Raw genomic sequence first — 23,103 nt, 5'->3', positions numbered from 1 at the left:
TGTGAAGTACAAAAAGAGGCAACACTAATAAAAATAATAAGACCAGTTTACTTTTGTGCTTCATAAACTGGCTATAGCAGCAGTTCGAATGATGAAATTCCAAAATTGTTTTAATTGCTTCATTGCAAAGCCACCCCAAATGATTGTTTTGAAACACAGTATTATTTTAGACATATTATGAATTGTAGTAGCTTTTGAAAAAATACTGTCTCATTACTTACACTTTATATGATTTATCTTTTAATAATAATGCTAATAACAACCCTATAAAAAGCTTATTTAGTATTATGAGGTAAAGCCAAAACTGTAAATATCTGCCAATAAGAAAACATTAATAGAAGGGTACCAAAACAGTTGTTTTGTGAATTACAAGGACAAGTGTAAGGTTTAAGCCTTGAAAAGGCACTGTAGCTCTTCAGGGCTAATTTCTTATCTAAAAATATAAAACTATCCCATCCACCTTGATATTCTAATTCAAAAATTTAAATAAAATAGTGATTTTTGCATGTAAATTTTTTGTCATTCATACTATGAAAATATCATATATTAATATAACTTCCTATTTTTTCATTTTGAAAGAAACTTATAGATAAAATACATTTCTTTTCTGCATCAGAAAAGCCCAGGATAATGACACAGAAGCCAACTGAAATGTAAGAAAAGATACATAAAGAAAGTAGAGAAGAGAATTTTTTTTTAATTTAGAGTGTTCTTTTCTAACAGGGAAGGATAGCTCCCTCCGAACAGGAGTCACTCCTAATCTTGTATAGCAGAACCATTCACATTAACCACAAAATATTTAGTCCTTATGGAAGTTGAGGAGCTTTGAAAGGGAAGCTGTTCTACAAATTTAGAAGACTGATACGGGAATTGTCGAGTGTGCCGTGATGTACTATTGGGTAAAATTTTATGGAGAATGTCTACTCTCCATCTTTCCTCATCATTTTCATACTGTCCCTCATGTATGAAAATGATCCCCTCAGAATTGTTTTCCTCCTTGTGATAATATTGACTCAGCCTCAGTGGAGATAATCCAGTCCTATGTAGGCTTAAATATAAAAAGCAATCAATGTTTTAAATTCAGAACTAGTTTCAAGCTCTGTTTCTTTATGTATTAGGGGTTAATTGAATGTCTTGTTTCTTCTATCTCAAATGATATTTACATAGCAGGTAAATTAAGATTATTCTTGGTTCTAAATTTTTATGGGTTTTTTGATGCAGAAAAAAGTCACCTTAAATGGTTTCTTGGACACGCTCATGTCAGATCCTCCCCCGCAGTGCCTGGTCTGGCTGCCTCTTCTGCATCGACTGGCAAATGTAGAAAACGGTGAGTAGTTCCTACCGAGGCAACTTTTTTAGCCTTTTTTTAAAATTGAAGTATAATTGATTTACAATGTTGCATTAGTTTCATGTGTACAACAAAGTGATTCAGGTATATATATACATATAAAACAAAATATATATTCTTTTCCCTTATAGGTTATTACAAAATATTGAGTATAATTCCTGTGGTATACAGTAGGTCCTTGTTGGTTATCTATTTTAAATATGGGAATGTGTATATGTTAATATACATATAAATAACCTATATGTATATGTTAATCCCAAACTCCTAAGGCAATTTTTTTAATTACCGAAATTAGACCATCAAGTCTATAGTAATTAAGCCAAGGTTATTGTTTTAGGGAGGTCTGTTTAGTAGTTCTGAATTTTAATAGAACTAACCTGTCTCCCTCATCAGTAAGGCCTTATAGGTGCACTGCAAAATTAGGACTGTCCGTTCTAAAAATTTATTAAATCTCACAGTCTACCTCTCAGTTACAAATCAGGTGTGGCTTAAAAACTTACTGTAATGGAAAGAGAACCTCAGTAAGGAATGTGACATTTCCTAGTATTTGTTTTAGGTATGAACTTCTACTCTTGGTATACCTGGCATTGACTATTTCTTCCTAGGCACTCCATCAGGAATAGGTGGAGGAGATAGAAAAAAATTGGATGGTTGCACCTTGCTAATCTTTAGTCATATGCTCCAAATTGTAAACTTTCAATGGTAGTAGTTATGTAAAAGAAATGAGTAACGTAACGTTTGTCACGTGCTTTTGTTTTTATAAAAGCAAGTATTTCTATGTTAAAAGTAATTACTCTTGGCATATCCAAACTTAAATATAAAATACAGTTCAGAACAAGGTTTAAAGAAATTTAAACATGGAACAATTCAGTGCCTCCATCTGATCTTTAGATGTTCTTATTTACTGTTTAATTTAACTCTGGGAATTCTCTAGCCTTAAATAGAAAATAATTTATCTCCTATCTCTTACTAGAATCTTAACTTCTACACATCTCTTTAATATACATTGGGGTTAAAGTTAGCTTATTTTAGATTCCCATTTAGAACATCTGGCATCTGCCCTAATTATCTCCCTTAGTTAAAGTTATAAATCTATCCTGTTCTGCTCATGGAGAAGATTTAAAGAATGAACTTACTAGTTTCTCTGTAAGCACTACCAATCGTAGATTTTTTTTTATGCTTCTTATTCATCTGCTAGAGCAAAGAGCAATCAAGGTCCAGATCATGCAGGATGAGTTCATATTACTGTTTTGCAGTTTAAGAACTAGTCATTTTCCAATTATAAAGTTGTCGTTTCATGCCTTCTCTGTCAGCATTTCCTGTTGCAGGAAATGAGTTCCTTAGGCCCTGTCCCAGAACAGTTGTCCCTAGATTCAAGTCTCACTTCAGCCTTTCCCAGGAGCCAGAAAAAGGGGATATGATGCTGGTTCAGAAGACAATGTGTTCAAAACTGGTTATGTCTTTGTTTTTACAATTTACTTTTCATCTTTATTTATTTATTTATTTATTTATTTTTGCATTATGGTTCACTTTTTTTTTTTTAACATCTTTATTGGAGTATAATTGCTTTACAATGGTGTGTTAGTTTCTGCTTTATAACAAAGTGAATCAGCCACACATACACACATATTCCCATATCTCTTCCCTCTTGCATCTCCCTCCCTCCCACCCTCCCCATCCCACCCCTCTAGGTGGTCACAGAGCACAGAGCTGATCTCCCTGTGCTATGCAGCTGCTTCCCAGTAGCTATCTATTTTACGTTTGGTAGTGTATATATGTCCATGCCACTCTCTCACTTTGTCACAGCTTACCCTTCCCCCTTCGCATATCCTCAAGTCCATTCTCTAGTAGGTCTGTGTCTTTATTCCCGTCTTACCACTAGGCTCTTCATGACCTTTTTTTTTTTCCCTTAGATTCCATATATATGTGTTAGCATACTGTATTTGTTTTTCTCTTTCTGACTTACTTCACTCTGTTTGACAGACTCTAACTCCATCCACCTCACTACAAATAACTCCATTTCATTTCTTTTTATGGCTGAGTAATATTTCATTGTATATATGTGCCACATCTTCTTTATCCATTCATCCGATGATGGACACTTAGGTTGCTTCCATGTCCTGGCTATTGTAAATAGAACTGCACTGAACATTTTGGTACATGACTCTTTTTGAATTTTATTTGCATTATTTTCCCTGGCTGGTTAGCCAGAGTATAAGTTTACCAAAAGCATGAATTGTTCTTATTGTTGTTGATATCTTTAGCTCATAACATGCAGTTACTTGGATTCAAATCTCAAATATTTTACCTTGCCTGCTTTATAATTCAAATTTTCTGCCAAAGAAAGTTGTGTCTCTTGAACTATCTGACTTAGAACTGTATTCAGACAACTTACTCATCTCTTTGGGCCCTATCCGTCTGCCTCTCGGGAAATTAAAAAAAAAAAAAATCTGTTAAACGAAAGCAGTGTCACTCATTAAATAAGCCCATTAGCTACTCCATTTTTTTAAAAAGTAACTCAATTCTCCCATCCAGTTTTTCTACTCTTCTTCCATTTGCCTTTCTTTCTTCTTCCTCTCATTTTCCATTTCTCTCATATTTGCTCTCAACCCACTGGACAATCAGCTGTGTTCATCCATTGTGCTTCTGAGTCTTCCGTGAGCTGTGCTGATCTCCTGGAGACAGCATTTGGGGGAAAGGCGAGCCAGTTTGGGTAATTTATAGTCTTGTAGTATAAGGGACGGGAGTAAGAAGAGCAAATGGAGTTACAGAGATTTGCCGTTAAAAGAACCCCTATCCTCCATCCCCTTCTGTTTCTCCCACCTCCACACACATGCTGGAAAAGGGTAGTGAGAATCTAGGAATAAACTAAATGCTCCTCTCGGTGAAAACTGACTATCATCGGAAATCATGGCTCACAGCAGAAAAATGCAATTCTTGTTGGACTGTATTTTTCCTTCTTCTGGCTCATACTTTTGTTTTCTTGTCTTTTTCTTCATTAACTTGCCCCTCAGTCTTCCATCCAGTTGAGTGTTCGTACTGCCACAGTGAGAGTATGATGGGATTTCGCTACCGATGCCAACAGTGTCACAATTACCAGCTCTGTCAGGACTGCTTCTGGAGGGGACATGCCGGTGGTTCCCATAGCAACCAGCACCAAATGAAAGAGTACACGTCCTGGGTAAGGCAAGGTCCAGGCAATACTTACAGTTGGATGTGTGAGTGTCGTCCAGAATGCAAGGGAACGGCAAGCATGGTGACTGAATCAAGCGACACACTTACCTTCTCCTCTCGCATTCCCTCCTTCCCCTCCCACTCCCCATCTTACTGGGACCTCTTACTTACTGTGTCTGAACCCAGTGTAGCTTCCTAAGGCTTAAAATATAGGAAGACTCAAATGATATTACTTCTTGGAATATAGATAATTCAGTATCGATTTAGGTAACAACCAAACAGCAAGCACCTTCTGGAACATAATCTCATTTTCACAGTAAGTTAAGGTTCTTTTCAAGTTTGGGGGTGGTTTGTGGGAATTGCCTAAAAGTTATTGTTCGTTAGATTCTGGAGTTGTCTTAACTGCATGACTGGCACATGAAGGAAAGACCTGTGAGTGTGTGGGCTTAAGGATGCTGTTTCATTCTACTTTTTTAGAGGAGGGGGAGATTTTAGAAAATCATCTTTTCATGAGTAGTGCAAGTGACTAACTTGCTGGAGGTGACCTGTGATACTAACCTGCTAAAGGTGACCTGTCCGTGTGATGAAAGTGTTCTCAGGAGCACGTGGCACTGAGTCTGTGGGAGGAATTTGACTCCGTGAGCTTGCTGTTCAGGTGGTTTACAGTTTGCTGACCTCTGTCTCAGTTAAACTCAAAGACCAGATCCAGTGATGTTGTTCTGATGCTTCTGTGAAAGTATTACTCTATGTACAGATTATTTTTCTTGGAGTGTGCCATCAGCCCTGCCAACTCCTCTTGGAATAGTTCTATCACAAGAAAATGCAGACATTTTTAAAGTATTTTTTCTATATTTTAATGTGTCTCAAATCAACCTATAGTCTTTACTTAAAGAGTAACTCATTTTGTTTTTAAAAAGGTCTTCAGATATGCATTTTAATTGAAGTATAGTTTATTTACAGTGTTCTGTTAGTTTCAGGTATACAGCAAAGTGATTCAGTTATACATATATGTATAATACATTTAATATATATATTCTCTTTCAGATTCTTTCCCATATAGGTTATTACAAAATATTGAGTATAGTTCCCTGTGCTATACAGTAGGTCTTTGTTGTTTATCTATTTTATATATAGTAATGTGTATATGTTAATCCCAAATTCCTAATTTATCCCTCCCTGCCCACCTTTCCCCTTTGGTAACCATAGTTTATTTTCTATGTCCGTGAGTGTGTTTCTGTTTTGTAAATAAGTTCATTTGTATCATTTTTTTTAGATTCCACATAGAATTAATATCATATGATATTTGTCTTTCTCTGTCTGACTTACTTCACTTAGTATGATAATCCCCAGGTCCATCCATGTTACTGCAAATGGCATTATTTCATTCTTCTTTATGGCTGAGTAGTGAGAATATACATTTTAAATCAGGATGTTCTTTCTAGGAATTATTATTGGGAACTGATATTCAGTGCAAATATATTAATTGTTTAGCACATGTCAGATTATGAGTTCAAGTAAGAGTTCTTCACTAAGGCATTGTATACTGAGGGCTTGATGCCAGTTCAAATGCCACCCATCACTACTGGCTATATCACATGCTGAGAATAGATATACTAGCACAGATCATGAAATACCATTTAGTATAGGACGCTGGAGGAAATACTTTCTATTTTCTTATTGTCAGCGTATTAGCAATTTTCAAATATGTTCTATTCCAAGTCCTAGAGGGTTGGTGATTGTAGACTGATTATTTGTAATTGTTGTTTTATGTAAATGCTGAAGTCAGATAAGGAGCCTTTTCTTAGGGGTTGTGAACTCTGCAATTATATGGCAGGACAATGTCTTTACAGAGCAGGATCAGAATTCTCACTAGGACAAAGGAGCCCCAATGTTTATGGGGTGAAGAGCCGTTGTTACTGCTGTTTTAAGTGTGCTAAGAATTACACCTCCTAGCAAAAGCCAAAGAGGGACTTCTTGGACAATGTCCCCATTGCTTAGCTTTTAAAAATGAGGACAGGGGCTTCCCTGGTGGTGCAGTGGTTGAGAATCTGCCTGCCAATGCAGGGGACACGGGTTCGAGCCCTGGTCTGGGAAGATCCCACACGCCGCGGAGCAACGAGGCCCGTGAGCCACAACTACTGAGCCTGCGCGTCTGGAGCCCGTGCTCCGCAACGAGAGAGGCCGCGATAGTGAGAGGCCCGTGCACCGCGATGAAGAGTGGCCCACGCTCACCGCAACTGGAGAAAGCCCTCGCACAGAAATGAGGACCCAACACAGCCATAAATAAATAAATAAATAAATTTATAAAAAAAAAAAGAAGTGAAAGGGAGATCAGGCATCTAGATAGTTCAAGAGCTAAGGAGGAACTGGTAGGATGTAGGAGTCAAGGATAATTAAAAAAAAAAAAAAAATGAGGACAAAAGTCACTTCGTTATATTGCCAGTTATGGACTCTATGTGTCAAAGAAAGTGACAAAATGATAAATCGCTTCTCACAGAAAGGAAAAATTGGGGTAAAGATTTATTATATGTGGTAGACTATTTTTGATAATCTTGGCTGTGAAATTTTAAAATAAACATTCCACTGGTCCAAATGAAAAAGAGGTAGCATGATGCTCTGGAAAGAACATAAACTTTAAATTCTACAGACTCAGATTGAAGTTCCACTTTTCCTTCTAACCGGATGTATCCAGCCACTCCTGAAACATCTTGTCCCTGGATTCCCGCAAAACCTCGTACCCATCTCCTTACTTCCATTCCCATCCCCTCTCAAACCTTTTTCTGTTCTTAAAGAGAAGCAATCCTTCTAGAATCAGGTCACCTCTGAGATTTAACCTGTTCATTGTCTCCCTCTGCACTTGAGATAAAGACCACAGTCTTGGACGCGGCATATAAGACTTCAGTGGTCTCCCTCCTGCTTTCCTCTCCAGAACAGGGTCTCCTGTTCTTCCTCCATCTGGAATTACCTTCCAGTCTCCTGAGTTTTGTCAGAAGGACCCCTGCTGTTCATTAAGTCCCAACTCAGACGTCCTGAGCACAATGACTGCTTCCATTTATCACAGCATTTGCTGACACTGTGCAGCCCGAGGCAGTTACCCTGATGGCTGATTCCAAGCATGCTGGTCCCAGCAATGAGCAAAATCCTTGACTTAGAGTAGATTATCAAAGAAGATTTCCTGAATGAATGAATGGATATCTACTATGAAAGCAAATCATCTGATGAAATGTTACATAAATATTGATTGTTATCACTTGAACCTTTCTTCTTCCTTGCAGAAATCACCCGCTAAGAAGCTCACCAACGCGTTAAGCAAGTCTCTGAGCTGTGCTTCCAGCCATGAACCTTTGCACCCCATGTTCCCTGACCAGCCTGAGAAACCACTCAACTTGGCCCACATCGTGTGAGTATCTCTACCCTCCAGGCTGAGAGACAGCTTTCTTCACTGCTGCGTGTGCAGATCCATACAAAGACAATTAATTTCCTATCAGTTGTCAGGGACCAAGTTTTAAATTTTATTGTCTTAAAAAAAAAGAGTGAAAGTCATGTTATTATAATTTTTTTCGTGGAGAGGTATACAGTACTTCTGCCCAGATGTACAAGTATGCCACACTATATAATTTACCTTGAAGTGGAAAATATTCAAAAATTTTATAATTGTAAAATAAGGATGTTATTGGAGTTCGCACAATTGGACGTTAATAATCAACGGAATTACCGTGGTCAGGAAATTTTAAAGCACACCGTACCTTAACGTCATGTGTGCTTTGAGTCCCAAATAGAGAAGCCCTCTGTTTCCTTTCTCTGCACAGCCAGTCATCTTAAAGATGCCAGCAAACCTAGAAATCATTGCTGTTGTTGTTGTTTTATCCCAAGTTACATAACTTTAGAAGAATCATGGCCTGTGCAAGGGAGGGTTGAAGAGGGGGTATTGGAGGGGAAATTCATCCAAAGTATGTGTGAGTTTGGGGGGCAAAGGGAATTGGGCCAAGGAACGGTGCTACCACCCACCCCTTCCACCTCCCAAAAGCCTCATGTCGGGGGACCTCTCTCAAGCCTGGGTGGCTCAGAAAACAGAGGAGGCTTAGGTAGAAGAAAGTATTTCTTCCTTGGTGTTATCTTGGGCTCAGAAGAAGAAAGAAGTTCATTACCTACTTTGGGGCACAGTTAGGAGTTACGTAGTCACAAGTGCCTCAGGAACCCTCTAGAACAGGCTTTTCCCCTCCTTCTGAACTGCCTTTCATTGTGCGCACTTCAGCATGACCACCTGCACTGCAGGGCCTGTGTTTGCCTGTTGACCTCGAGAGGTGGGCTGTTGGGACACATGGGTGTTAGGAATACACCAAGGCAAGGTTCACGCTTCAGGCGGATGAGAACATAACCCATTAGAGGCACTGTGGTGCATCTCAGAGCCTTAGGAAAGCAACCACTCTTTCCCCTAATGGACATAAACAGATCCCATCAAACCACTGTGCTGCAGCATGTCTGTGGACTTTGTATAAATCCCACAGGGCTTTGTTTGGTTTACTCTGGGTGTGCGCTGAGGGTTCATTGCCCCCAGCAATCCACACAAGTCTGGAAGCATCCACAAACAAATGTAAACTGATTCTGTAGAATGTGGTTGACTTATTTTTGGAAATTCTGCTCCCCAAAATAAGCCTCAAAGTAAACCAGGGGTAAAGAAATCTGGGAAGTGTCCCAAAGGACCAATCACTTGCAGAAAATGAGCTCATACGAGCTGTTCTCCTAAAGTCTTGACTTACTTCCCCATAGCCAGGGACGATCACTTAGTTGCTTGCGAATGAACAAAACGTAAGTGAGAGTAGGTCTGGGTTCTCTGAGCTTGGCCATGGAGTCACTGTCTACCAGCCCCCTTAGGGGTTCCCCCCCAAGAGAACAGCGTTCAATCTGAGCTGATGGGTGTGGGGAAGGTAGGGAGGGGATGGGGGTAAACAGCCTGGCTCTAAGAGCTTTGCAGCACAACGGAGTTAGGATGGGGCCTCCCACTTGGAGACAGAATTAAGAACCGAGGCCAGGGACTTCCCTGGTGGAGCAGTGGTTAAGAATCCATCTGCCAATGCAGGGAACATGGGTTTGAGCCCTGGTCCGGGAAGATTCCACCTGCTGTGGAGCAAATAAACAGCCAAAAATAAATAAATTTAAAAAAAAAAATGAGAAAGAAGTGAGGCCATGCCACACAATTTGGGTTCCATGGAGAGTTTCAGGATTCCCCTAAAATTCTACACGAAATGTGCCTTTTTCTGCTAAAAGTTGCACGTTTAACCAGATTCTTTTCTTTTTCTTTTTTTTTTTTAAAGAGATATGCTCCCTGTACATTCACAGTAATTATTTTGGAATCTAGTCTTTGTTTTCAGATTCCTGGGGGATATTTTTCTTTTTAAATTTATTTATTTATTTATTTATTTATGGCTGCATTGGGTCTTCGTTTCTGTGCGAGGGCTTTCTCTTGTTGCGGCAAGTGGGGGCCACTCTTCATCGCAGTGCACTGGCCTCTCACTATCGTGGCCTCTCTTGTTGTGGAGCACAGGCTCCAGACGCGCAGGCTCAGTAATTGTGGCTCACGGGCCTAGTTGCTCCGCGGCATGTGGGATCTTCCCAGACCAGGGCTCGAACCCGTGTCCCCTGCATTGGCAGGCAGATTCTCAACCACTGCGCCACCAGGGAAGCCCAACCAGATTCTTAAAATAGTCCTTGAATCAGAACACTGATCTGTACTCACGGATAATATATTTTTCCAGGGTGAATGTCAGTTTTAAAAGACAAATTATACAAAATATTTAATTGTTGAAATAACACGCAAGAAATTCCGGATGCAGAGTGGCCAATCTCTATTAGAACAGATATTTTACTATTTTTTAGCTTTAGACATTTTTCTATTTGTTATTCTGATGTTATTGCCCTGAACAGACATTTATGTTCCTTTTTTTTTTTTTTTTTTTGGATGGGAATATCTAAGACTTCTAATCTTAAAGTATGCTGTTCATTTAGCTCTTCTAAATTATCATAGGTACATAAAAGCCACTTAAGTAGTGGCATTTTGGTGTTTTGGCATTTGTTCTTAGCTCTTATATTGCTTGTAAATGTTACCATGATTAACTGTCTCTATTCTATTCAATTTTTTGCTGCCTAAAGAGATACTTGGTAAGTCAATAGTCTTTAGTGTGCTTATAAAGACTTATAACTGGTTATGAGACACAAAACAGGTGAGAGATATGAGGCTAGTTTAAAACTAATTCTGCCTTTAAGCTGAGCACTTTGAGTTTATGAAAAGAATGCCAATTTTATAAAAATGTCCTTTGCAAACATCTTGTCCAGAAAGAAAACTTTGCACTAGGCCTCTGCGACTTTATCTTCTGGAGCTATTTCTTTTCCATAAGACTAAATATGTTTAAAATTCCCAATGTGAGCTATTTATTAGATAAGGTAACTTGCCATTTGATTGTGGAGTAAATAGGTCCCTTTGAAAACTGCTCTTTGGTGCCAAGGTTAGCCATTCTGTGTCCCAAGTTCAACATTTTCGTGATGAACGTTAAATGTGAAGCCATTTACTAAGGAACTGCAATTTCGGCTTTGCGGTGACCAGGTTCAATAGAGTAAATTTACCAGACTAGTTAAAAAGCATTCCAAATCCACTTGTTTTCTCATTTCCTAGAGACACAGCAAGAGGGGAACATTAATAAAAAGACAAAAGAAAACCAGAAATGTTGTCAAGTTGATTTATTTCCACTTTTTTCAAAGTTAAAATGAAGATATTTCATTCTGCCTACTGTTTTAAAATCTGATACACCTAACTTTTCAAAATTCACAGAGCACACTTGTTTAAAATTAGCATCCTTCTTATAAAGTGAAAGTGTCCTGCTCAAAGCAGAATTAGCTTTAAACTAGTCTCATGTATCACACACATCCTAGATAAGTAATATAAAACACTAAGCTAGTTTTCAGAACTTCGGCTAATATGTTCAGAGTAGATTAAATACTGAACCTGCTATTTTGACCTCACTCAACAAAGAATGTGTCTTTAAAAAATCTGAGAACACAGTTTAACATCAGGTACTGAGAACCAAAAGTGTCAATGAATTTTTGCATGTAGTGCTGACATTTTATAACCTGCCTTGCATCATGTCCATTCCCATAAATACATTGGGACAAACAAGTCTACCTTTTTCACGGAATCTCTTCATTGTAGAATCCAAACTAACTCTGGTTTCCTAAGATAAAAATTAAACCTTTACAACTTTTGGCTCTTAGTCAAGTTGACACAAATAGATTCTATAGGCTACTGTATTCATGTTTCATCTTCAAAAAATTCTGTACTGTCAAACTCATATATAGAATTATAGTGAAACAAAAATTTCCTGACTCAGAATGCTGCCCTGCCCCATCATCCATCTTCTGAACTCTAAATTCCACCTCACTGTACCGCAGAACATCTTACAGTGAACCTAAAATAAGACTAAAAACAGCTTGGAGATGAGATGGGGATCTTAGCTCTATCATTTTACCTGAACTAAGACATCAGTTATAGGAATGAAAATTGAGACAGTGGAGGACAGACATGATGCAGTTGGTGTTTAAGGTCGTGGACAATTCCGGGGAATATTGAACCCTATTTTCCTTCTCTAATCATATGAAAAAAAGTGAAGTTTTTGGTATGCCTTGCACTATATGTCCTATCATATAGATCATCCAGATAACAGAAAGTCAGTAAATCCCTGTGGTGCTTAATTGTGCCTTCACTTAGAGCAAAGAGCAAAGAAGGCATGATACGATTTTGCAGCTGGGTCCTTACAGGCCCGGGTATCCTGGAAGAGGGCCATCATCATGGGGAACACAGGAAGTTTCCAAAGCCTCAGGAATCTTCCTCTTTCCAAGAGGATGTAGATTCTGATTATCATCAAGTTTTCTGAGCTTCTCTCTTTAGACGTTAGTAGGCTGCCTCAAAATCCTCATTCTATCTGAGAATATGACTCAATGAAACACCAAGGCTCAAAGCTCATGAATAAACGTTCCTGTGGTTTCTGGAGATCTTCCCCGCACTGCTTAAACAGACATTCTATCTTCTCAAGGAAATGTAACTTCCCAAAACACTTCAAGAATTGAATCGGAAAATATAAAATTCCGTGTTGATCCTGGGTAAGATAAGAACTCTGATCTTACCAGCTCCTTTCCTTGAGAGATTGGATAGTTTTCAACTTGTGACTTTTATTTGTTTTAACTTTCCATCCATTTTCCATTTAACTGTACTTCGTTTTAGGCCACCCAGACCTGTAACCAGCATGAATGACAGCATGTTCTCCCACTCTGTCCCCTCCTCAGGAAGTCCTTTTATTACCAGGAGGTAAGTTCCAACCCTATTATAAAATAAACCTTCTCTTTGGTAATGAGCCTTGATTTTGTGGCAAGAAAAATATTCTCGTTTAAGCCAAATGTGGAAGATTACTGTTAGAAACTAGTTTGTAAATATCTGTCACAAGTTGTTAATTTCATTCATTTGGATGTGTTTGAAGAGGGCTAGGATGGCTTTGGGAACGAACGTCACTTCTGGAAACTTGCATTTACAATCTATCCACAGTAAGAATGCAGGGTATATTTAAGTTTTACTACTGACACACATGCATTCTGGCTCATTGAGAAAGTCACGTTTATAGCACTTGGAATGGCCCATTTAAGCCGGGGAATTGGAATTTCAAGATGCAATGGGGAATTACGATGGACATTCTGAAACATCTCATAATATAAAGCTCCAGATATAAAAGAATCTTCTTCTTAGTGAACTCTAGAGTTCCTGAGGCTAGAGGCTCAAGACCAAATTTGGAAATATAGTTTCTACATAAGTAATTCATGGATAAGAACAAGAACTTTAAAGAAAAGAGGGTGGATGCGTGTCTCATCTTTTTGCACAAAGATCCACTGCCCTGTAAGCAAACAGGTGAAGCAGATACTTCTCCTAAAACTAGCACAATGAATAGGCAGGGGTCAAGAGGTACTCCAAGTCATTTGATCAAATATCACAAATAAAGCACCAGAGAATTATTTTAAGGAATACATGGAGAAGGCTCACAGGAAGGCAGAAACAAAGGTAAGGACAATTGGAGTGAGTAATTGAATGTAAGATTTCAAATGCCTTTCAGTAGGAAACAAATGGCCTCATGTTTCAAAAACAAACATAATCAATCTTTCCCCCAAAGAGTTGCTGAGGTACCAATTTCCCTGTAATATCCTGGTACGTTCTAGTGAAGATTTGCAGACAGTGAGACTCAGAACACTGCTGATTTTTTCTCCGAGTTCCTGGATTTGTCCATCAGCAGGAACCTGAGATGAAGGTGTTCCCCATAATTGTAATCAGCGGAATAAACAGAATGCGGTGTCTCCCACTATAAATTAAGCAAGTCTGTCGCAAATAGAAATGGGAAGGCAATTGAACTGCATAACATCCACAGTGAAAGCCTATGGTTGAAGCCCAGTATATTCCTCTTAGCACTCCTTTTCAGAACCACCAGCAGATTAAACCACATTTTCCAAAACAAAATCATAAACTGTAAAGTCTATTAGAAACATGGGCCTGTGCCTCTATCTTGGGACGATCTGGCGTGATGTTAACAAAGATATGCTTTTATTAGGAAGCTCTGCATTCTGCAAATGTCAAGCAGAGATAGACCCCATCCTTACTGAAGGTCATTTTATATCATTTCAGCTTGGACGGTGCTTTATGATGGATGCGTCTAGATGGATAACATGGCTTCTTCTACTCTAAAATATTCCCATAATATTTTGAGCTGTTCTGGTTCCTCCAGGGGGCATGGTACCCCAAAATATGATCATTTCCGTTTCTTCCCATTTTTAGTCCTTCTAGAATGTTCCCTCTGAACCTCAAGCACGTTGTTTAAAGTTTGCAGTTCTTCCTGTCATCACGGAGGTTGGCCTCTGGTTTCTGTTTTAAGGGTGCCGTTCAATAAAGCTGTGTACACTGAACGTCTTTCCTCTCTGAGTGGGCCTTGCTCTGTCCATGGGAGGTTTTAACGGGGTCTCATTGTTTGCATCCCTCAGGTTACTTGAGGGGATGAGTGCGTCCAGCCCTGTGGCTGAGGAGCATTCGCTCATAAAGCTGTATGTAAGTCAGCTTGACCACAGCGCACGGTCAGTATCCCAGCCCTGAAGCACTAATCGTAGTAGCAGTTCCATAGCTAGACCGCTAGTCCTACTTCATCACTAAAATCCTCTTGTAGTACGCTTTGGTGGAGATACAGGTCTTCTGGGGTTTCATGAGATTCCATTGAGAATTTCCAACTTGAGCTGCACTGCTCAGCTCTTTTTCTCTTTTCCACTTTTCCACTTCTTTTATTGATTTTATGTCTTCATGCCAGTATGTATGAGATGAGTAAATGTGAAGAGTACCATGTTGGATCTCCTTCTCTGGATGATTCTCTGCTTTGGTACAGTTTGCAAGACCCCAGATGGTGATTCCTTAGACTCTTGTATTAAAGAGCCTCTTGGAATGATTTTAGCACTAACTGGGTGAGATCAGGACAACATCACATGGTTGGACCATATTACAGTAAAAGACTTGAGGACTTACATCTTTCTGTCCTCCTGGGCTTGGGCCATTTTCCCCCAGGTAAGGCAGTCTGATTCCTATTAAAGTAGCAATTTCAAAACCGATTTCATCCTCTTAGTGTTTAATTTCTACCGGTTGATAATGCTGGTGGTGATCCCCTGTTTATTTCTTAGCCATGTCCATACGCTAAGGTTGATGGAAACCATCGTGCCAAATGTAGGCATAAGTTAAAGGCCCTAATCTTCCTACAGTTGGAACTTAACCAAAGAAATAGGACCTAGAGCTCTGCCCTCACTCCTACCCCACCCCAACTGCCCCTGTTAAAATCGGATAAAAACTAAAACCTAAACAAGCCAAGAGTGGTGCTGGTCAGTGTTGAGGCTGCATTAAAAAAGTAAGGAAGTTTGCCATGCAGATACTTTATTTAGCCTGAGTTTTTGGTCTTTGGTATTGTGACAGATCTTACAAAGATAAAGTAGAATGAGGATGAATTGAAATCACTACTCCAGGATCCTCACTACAAACTCCTGGCATTCCTCACCTGGAGTCCTTTACAGGCATACACTTTGATCTTCAAAAGGCACTAGGGCCTATCTTTGAAGTCTTTTGACATCCTGGTAACCTAACTCACACAGATTTATGAGGGTATACTACCACCATCTGCCCCATCCCCTGTTCTGATATCCGTTTCTAGCTATATCCTTGAGTCAATTTTCCCTTAACTTAAAAGAGGGAATTCTCAAAGGCACTCTCTCTTAACCCTTTGAAGTCTTCGTGTGTGTGTGTGTGTGTGTGTGTGTGTGTGTGTGTGTGTGTGTGTGTGTGTGTGTATACTCAATGCTGATTAGCAGTTAGGCACAGTATGGGTCAAATGACACAATTCATGGACTAATTCACTTCATTCATTTTCTTGATCATAACTATATCCCTAAACCTAGATTGTTTTCTTATAAATGCATGAATTTATAGGAAAAGAACAACTAGATCAATGGAAATTTATCATCGTCACTAGGAAAAGACCGCCAATATATGATGTATGATTGGGCAGCCAACATTAAGCTTATGAAAGATAGCCTGCCATTACGGCAAATATTATTGCAAGAGCTGACCACAAAGCCCTTCTCCCCCTCACTGCCCACAGCATTATGCCTTTGAGTTTCTGCTGTTGGCATCAGTCCCCCTTTGTAAAATCTTAATTATCTTGCCAAAATCCTCACCTCGTTTATGTGAGAGAGCTAACCAGTCCTTTCCATTTGGAAAATGTTTCATTAGTTATGGCTATTCTGGCCATTTCTTCATTAGCTACAATAAGGACATTCTAAAAATTTGAATGGCTAGATAATTTTACCTCCAGTTTTAGAAACTTCTCTTAAAGATTTTACAGATATTTTTATAAATGCAACTTCTAAAGTCTTAACCACTCACAAAAAGAATCACTTTGGCTATTATATCTAGCCAGAACTGATCACTCTCCCAAATATTAGAACATTGCTTATGATTCAAGAGTGTGTTGAACACAATCTAATATGCTATTTTCTGGTTTGTCTGAATAGCATTTGGTTAATTACTAATACTGTATTAGGTCCAGGAGTGCATGTGGGGAAGATACACTGCCTTCCCCACGCACTTTCCAAATCCTGATTCTTCCCAATGGAACAGCCTTTGTGAGTTATTTTTGTTGGTTGACTGGTTGGTCAGTTGGTTGATTTGTTTGGGTTTTCAACTACAGAAAGGCTAATTCATGTGTCTTTTTCAGTTTTTTCAAATACTTTGCTTTCCCGAGTCTTTACCTAATAACCCAGATTTTTAATCTGACATATAATGTTCAAACTAAATTTTAAACATTTCTGTTTTGGTAATCAAAAGTGAATAGAAATAAAATTGAGGTACTGAATTCAGACTTTGCTTCTGAAAACCAGTTTTCTCCATGCTCAATATTTTCTAAGATTAAAGCCCATCCCTTTTCAGTCAAGAAGGAAGGTAAATTTATAAATCAGCATCATAAAATAGATGCATTTATAAATAAACCTCAACTGAAGATTTCTTCATTCTTTTCACACTTTCTGGGCATGTTGTATGAAATTTGAAATAAACACTCTCTGCAAGTAATTATTTATTCCATGTAGCCCCAGAGCTCCACTAATATGCTAGATTTTTTTCAATCCTGAATTAAACTGGTGTTCGCACTCAACTCTATTTCCTATACTAAAATGTTAGTGTATAATTAAATCTGCCGTCACCTCTTCTTCACTTTGATAACCTTTATTCTCTTACTAGAGTTGCTTTAGTTGCTGTCTGTGTGTGCTCTGTACCCAGCAAACTTTTCTAGAGCGTCTCTTGGCAAAAACACAATTGATACAGCTTGATACTATCTGGGGGACAACACAGTAAATGTAGTGAATCAAATATGACCTAAGAATTATTATTTCTTCCACAGTACCTGCTTAAGAAGGTTTGACTTTCATGCCAGCCTGAATTGATGACAACTCATTTTCCCACTGAGACACTAAGCTATTTTTTAATGCTTGTTTGCTGATTTGCGTGTGGCAGATATTTTATGTTTCAGATCAAAGATGTTGAAAGCTAGAAAACGAAAGGGGCAAAAGATTTTTTCAAGAAATTATCACTTGGTAAAACTGACTTGTGGACTCTTTTTTATTTAAAACTAATTTATTTAAATTAGTTTGATGACCTTGGTATAGATTGTGTTAATTACAGTGAGAAGCAAAATGTTATTCCCAATTGACAGTCAGCTAAGGAGGGAGCCAAGTTTACAAGTCATTCTTCACAAGCCCAAACACCAACAAGTTTATCAATCATTTAAGAATCAATAAAAAAGTAAATATCTCTTCTTAATTTGCCATGGTTCAAATATCATTTTCCATTTAACCATTGTGATGATAATTATGCCACATTACATAATTTGTTTATATTACATTGTTGCTCTATGCAGGACTTTTATTTAAATCCTTTTATTTTCATGTTCAATAAAAGAAAAAAATATTTGGCCAGAGCTAATATAATAACACAGCATAAGCAGAAGTGGTTTTTAAAACTATATGGCAGGTTTAAGCAAAAATCCAGGGAGCATTTGTGTGTGATTTTGTTACCTTAGAGTACCCCCAAAATGTTTGCACTTAAGCAAAATCCTGGCATCCGTTGTCATCCTCCAAAGCTAAAGGGTGAATTTAAATAAATAAATATGAAATATTTTGAAATTGTTCTAATCTTCCAGAACACATTATGCCAGTGTGTGTGTGTGTGTGTGTGTATGAAAATTTTTGGAAGAAGGCCATTTATCTTTACATATGCTCTTTTCCAGAGTATAAAAAGGAATTGGTGAGAAAATAAGAGAATCTTTTTTTTAGAAAAGAATAATCTAAAGGAATATTTCCAGCCTCTTTTCTTTCAGCAGAACACATGAAATTCAAATTTCACCTTGTCATACCCTCCAGGGTATGATTGTCACCACACCCAATAATGAAAATATGTGTGCTGAAGGAGGTGTTTATACATTGGCAGGGCCTGGTGAAAAGGAAATAATGACAATAAGAAAAAGAGAGGTGTATACACACAATTTTAGGGATGGTAGCGTTGCTTCTCCTTGGGACTCAGATTAGAAAAAGATTTATCACCCACAGTCAAGAGGAGCCCCAGGTAGTTAGTTACCAGTTTCCGAGGTTAAAAGGAGGAATGCATTTAAATTTGAAGACGGGGCATGCAGAAGATGGAGAAGTTTCCAGAGCTAGGGTTGCAGGAAAGCCATTGGCACGTTTGGATGCACTGACATGCTGGAAGCAATCACTTCTTGATAAGACCCTAGGTTCCAGTGTTGCCTGATCCCAAAGCCCACAATGAATTGGAAATATCACCAAACTTCTCCAAGAAAACTGCCAGAGCTACAAAATGAAAGTTTAAACATCCAAATTATTCTATAAAATATCGTGAGTGTACCTTGCTTTGAAGAGATTATCATAAATTACCTGATGTCACTACCTTTGCAACAACTCAGGAGAAAATTTTTTTCACTTTGCTTCCCTTCTTCAAGCTCCTTGGGAGCTGCAGAAGAAATTCTGGTGAAGATACTTCATGTGAACAGTCTTTATAGACCCAAGTTTTGAGTGAAACCTGCCTCCTGGTCTGCTCTCTAAGTTCTTGATCCATTTCATTTAGAAAGAGTGCTTTTTTTTTTTTTTTCTTGTTTTCATCATGCACTTGGCTTCCTCTCTACGTGGTCATGTTTTCTGCTTCCCAGAAATAAATGATTAGGAGGAGAATTCAAGGCTAGTTCTAGGTAGTACAGAAACTATGTGGACACTGAGTACCAAAAGTCAGAAATGCTCTTGGCGCTAGATGCTAACAGCTTTAGCAAAATGAGGTAAATGGTTTATTTCCACAAACTCATAAATGCAGAGAATATCATCCCCATATATTCCAAGAACTGGTTTTCCCAAGGATGCATATCGGAAAGGAAAGGAACATGAAAGGATTTAAATGATGCCTTCGAACCAGCACTGGCAAGGGCCAAGGAAAAGAAAATGACAACGAAAGGACAAGACGTGTATCTGGAGACATCTGCTCATCCCTTTGCGGAAAGAAGGGACTTGGAAAGAGCAGGGGAGACAGGCAAGTGGCATAGAGGAAGGAGAGAGGGGCCCAGAGAACTGGAGAGAAAGAAAGAATGAGCCACCAAAGGAAAATCTGGGCAACTGCTCACTTCCTGCTACCAATCCTGCACCATGCTGATGTCAGCAGTGTTCCTCCAGTGCTCGTTAGCAAGTGGTGGGACACACTTCTGCAGCTTTACTGACACATCACCTTTCTCCCATAAGACATCACCAGAGTAACTTATAACAAGCATATCCTCGTGGTTGATCCTCCCATGTTTCTTTTTTTTTCTTCTTGCACATTCATCATCAGAGGTTGTAACTGTATAATTATTAGGCCTTTGATTTAAGGAAATGACACAATTTCTGGGATTCAAGGGGAAAAGTAGCGTATGTAACAAGGCAGAGAAATGGTTTCATTTGGAGGGAAGAATTCTTAATATTTCACACAGTGTTTTGAGTGGTTTTACAGGGATCTGAAATCAATTATATAGTGGGTAGGTCTATCTTGTATTATCAAAAAAAAAAGTTGGGGGAGGTGATTGGGCAGCAGTGAGACCGTAGTTACTGGATAATGAGCTGTACTTCAGGAGACAAGGTTTGGAATGCTGTCTTGGAGGGATGGTGGGAAAACATCAACTCCAATGGCTTAAGATGCTTATTTGCTCCTGATGGGCAGGTTTCATAGTCTTTGAAGGTGCAGATCAATATGCTTTAAAAAAAAATTAACTTCATCAGGAAAGCAAATTCTCCTAGAACATTAATTTCATTTTTAAAGTAAGTTTTGTTTGTATGCAGTTGTACTTTTTGAGTAATAGGTGCATTCCTGAAAAGCTGAGTAAAGTCATAATATTCAACAAACATTAATGCCTACTCTATACTAGATGTTTTCTTTATAGATCAAATTTGATTTTAAATTTACCAGAAGCCTCACTATTTAAGGAATCTTGTAGTATATACTATTATAAAGTATATACTAAAACAAGAATTCCAATTATACTATGCATAATTATAAACAAGAATTATAAAACAAGAATTCCAATTATACTGTGCATAATTCTAATGTGATATTCATTTATAAGTTGCTATATTTTGTGCCTTGTGGTCTGAAAAAGTGGTACTTTGTAGTAAACCCTTAAAACTTTTAAAGTTTTTAAGATTTTTAACTGCTTTATTAACCATTCTTATATAGATTTATAACTTCTTGAAAAGTTATGGAAGTTGGTGGTAAAAATCTAATAATTTCAATGCAAGTAATTAAAAACTAGGTATTCAAACAAAGTCAGACACTTAATTTTTGTATTCTCCATGAAGGGAGAAAGGGATAGTTTTAAGTACACCAGTGCTGCAGGGCAAATTTTTAACCTACAAAAGAACAAACTCTCTTTAAGCACATTACAAGTACAGTTATAATACTAAGAATCAATATCATATTTCCCAATGAACATGCCTATTCATTATAGTTATAAATTCATTTATATTATATAAATTTGGGTGCCTTTGGCTTGGCCACACTTCATTATTATTTATATTTCTATTTTCCTTTAATAAAACTACGTTAAACTTTTTAAATTTTCATTAAAATTCCCAATTAAAGTGAGTATTCTTCCTAATAAATCTAAAATGATAAGAATTTACCCTATTGATTGGACTCTTCTTCACCAGTTATAGACACAAGGAGTATGAATATATGTTTATAAGGCTCAAAGGTTTATTTCTCTGTTTCTCTGAAAGTTTTTTTCGCAGCTTCACAGCCAAGGTCAGGTGACTTGTGCCTAAAGTAGCAAAACACTTTCAATATGACACCAATCTCTAGGTAATTTTCAATTCTCTGTTCAACACAGAAAGTCGGAGAATAGAGGGCAGGCTGGAGAAATAAGCTTCTTGTGTGGGATCTGCAGGCTGGCAGGACTTAGTGAACTATTGGACTGTGTACAGGATAGTCTGTCATGAATGCTGAATGAATTGTCATTGTGTCTGGGCATATGCAATCTATTTGTTTAGCAAACAGCAGAGGTCAAATCTGGGATCATAGTGGCTTGTGTAATTGTAATTGTGGTTCTCAGGCCAGGTTGCTACTCCTAGTTCAACTATGTGGAAATCTGAAAACATCTTGAACATTTCAAAGTAATGAAAGAGCTGTCCAAATGGAGCTTGGAAGTAGTCTTGGGAGTTTCTGTTGCCAGTTTCTATTCTTGAATGCATTGCCGAGTTTACGCTCTTCTTGGCTTTCCCATCTTATTAACCAGCTCTCCTCCCAAGGACAGTGAAGTCGAGCAGAGCAAACTGCTGGCTAGGGCTGCTCCAGCTTTGCTGAAGGGCAAAGGGTAAGTTAAAGCCAGAGTGTGCTGGAACCCTGCATTAACTAAACTAAAAATGCTGATTTCTTGTGTCAAAGATGCTTTGTGTTTGAAAGACCATCTTTGATTTAATCAAAGCAGCTCTGTTATAACCCCATTAACAGCATCAAGTAGTTATTTTGAGTAGACACATCTGTGTTGTTATTCGCTTTCCCTGATTCCCTTTTCTTTTTTTAAAATGACTAAGCTTCAGATTTGATTTTCCCAAGGATAATCTTTGCTTGCAACCTATTTCAGTGTATTTACTGTACAAATGAATTTCTTGCCCTTAGTGGTTTGAAGAATGCAATTCTGTTTTCTTAAAAGTTACTTGACCTAAGTGGAAATCTATTTTTAAAGAGAGTGAAATGGCATTGTGAATTTCATTGCTTGGATTTTGCTTGTGTTTTTTCATAGAACATCGCTTAGTTTTCCTTTACTTGCTTGGTTTTCTAGATGCCTTTTCTACCGCAAACTCACTCCTACCTGCCCTGCTTATTTCTGTCCACCTGTCCTAACAACACCTTTTCTTTCCTCCTGCCCTGTTTCAGGATACAGTACAGTCTGAATGTGGCAGACAGGCTAGCTGATGAACATGTTCTCATCGGGTTGTATGTCAACATGCTCCGGAACAACCCATCATGGTTAGTGCAGGTTTGGCTGCTTGACTGTCCTGCGAGAGGGGAACAGTCTGATCTCTTGACAAGCAGTCTCAGCAAGGGGCAAAGTCACTGGATGCCAGAGGTGTCCCTAAAGCATTTTTATAACTGATCCAATTAAAATGTCTTGTGATATTACTTTGGACACTGCCCATTAATGTACCATAGAATTCACATTTTTGTCTATATCTTAGCTAAAGGGACAACTCGTGTAAGCGGGTGCTGTGCTAAATATTAGCATCTAGGGAGATGCAAGACTCTGGGTCCCACCGGTCAGTTCTGTGTTACATGTGCCATGTCAAATTACTACATGACGGTGATGCAGGAATTTGTCTTATTCCAAGGACTTGTGTGTTTCTACTGATCTGGAGAACAATCCTCCATTCCCTTAAGATAGAAGTGA

General features: G+C 38.4%; 1 protein-coding gene across 39 annotated transcripts in view; it reads left to right on the top strand.

Annotated features, from left to right (window-relative positions):
- DTNA (dystrobrevin alpha) overlaps positions 1-23,103 on the top strand; it is a 385,212-nt gene that overhangs the window by 312,128 nt on the left and 49,981 nt on the right. For 19 of the 39 annotated variants that reach the window (XM_082354247.1, XM_082354244.1, XM_082354249.1 and 16 more), the window contains 7 exons: positions 1,222-1,327; positions 4,363-4,529; positions 7,798-7,922; positions 12,795-12,878; positions 14,588-14,677; positions 21,952-22,029; positions 22,593-22,685. In XM_082354247.1, coding sequence (XP_082210373.1) covers positions 1,222-1,327; positions 4,363-4,529; positions 7,798-7,922; positions 12,795-12,878; positions 14,588-14,677; positions 21,952-22,029; positions 22,593-22,685 — 743 coding nt within the window. Of the gene's footprint in view, positions 1-1,221; positions 1,328-4,362; positions 4,530-7,797; positions 7,923-12,794; positions 12,879-14,234; positions 14,513-14,587; positions 14,678-17,532; positions 22,030-22,592; positions 22,686-23,103 lie in introns of those variants that run through there. The other 20 variants (XM_082354273.1, XM_082354258.1, XM_082354253.1 and 17 more) reach the window with 7 other exon arrangements.

Source organism: Balaenoptera borealis, assembly GCF_965194805.1.
Source record: "Balaenoptera borealis genome assembly, chromosome: 14".
Lineage (NCBI taxonomy): Eukaryota > Metazoa > Chordata > Mammalia > Artiodactyla > Balaenopteridae > Balaenoptera > Balaenoptera borealis.
This window is presented reverse-complemented; position numbering and strand designations above follow the sequence as displayed.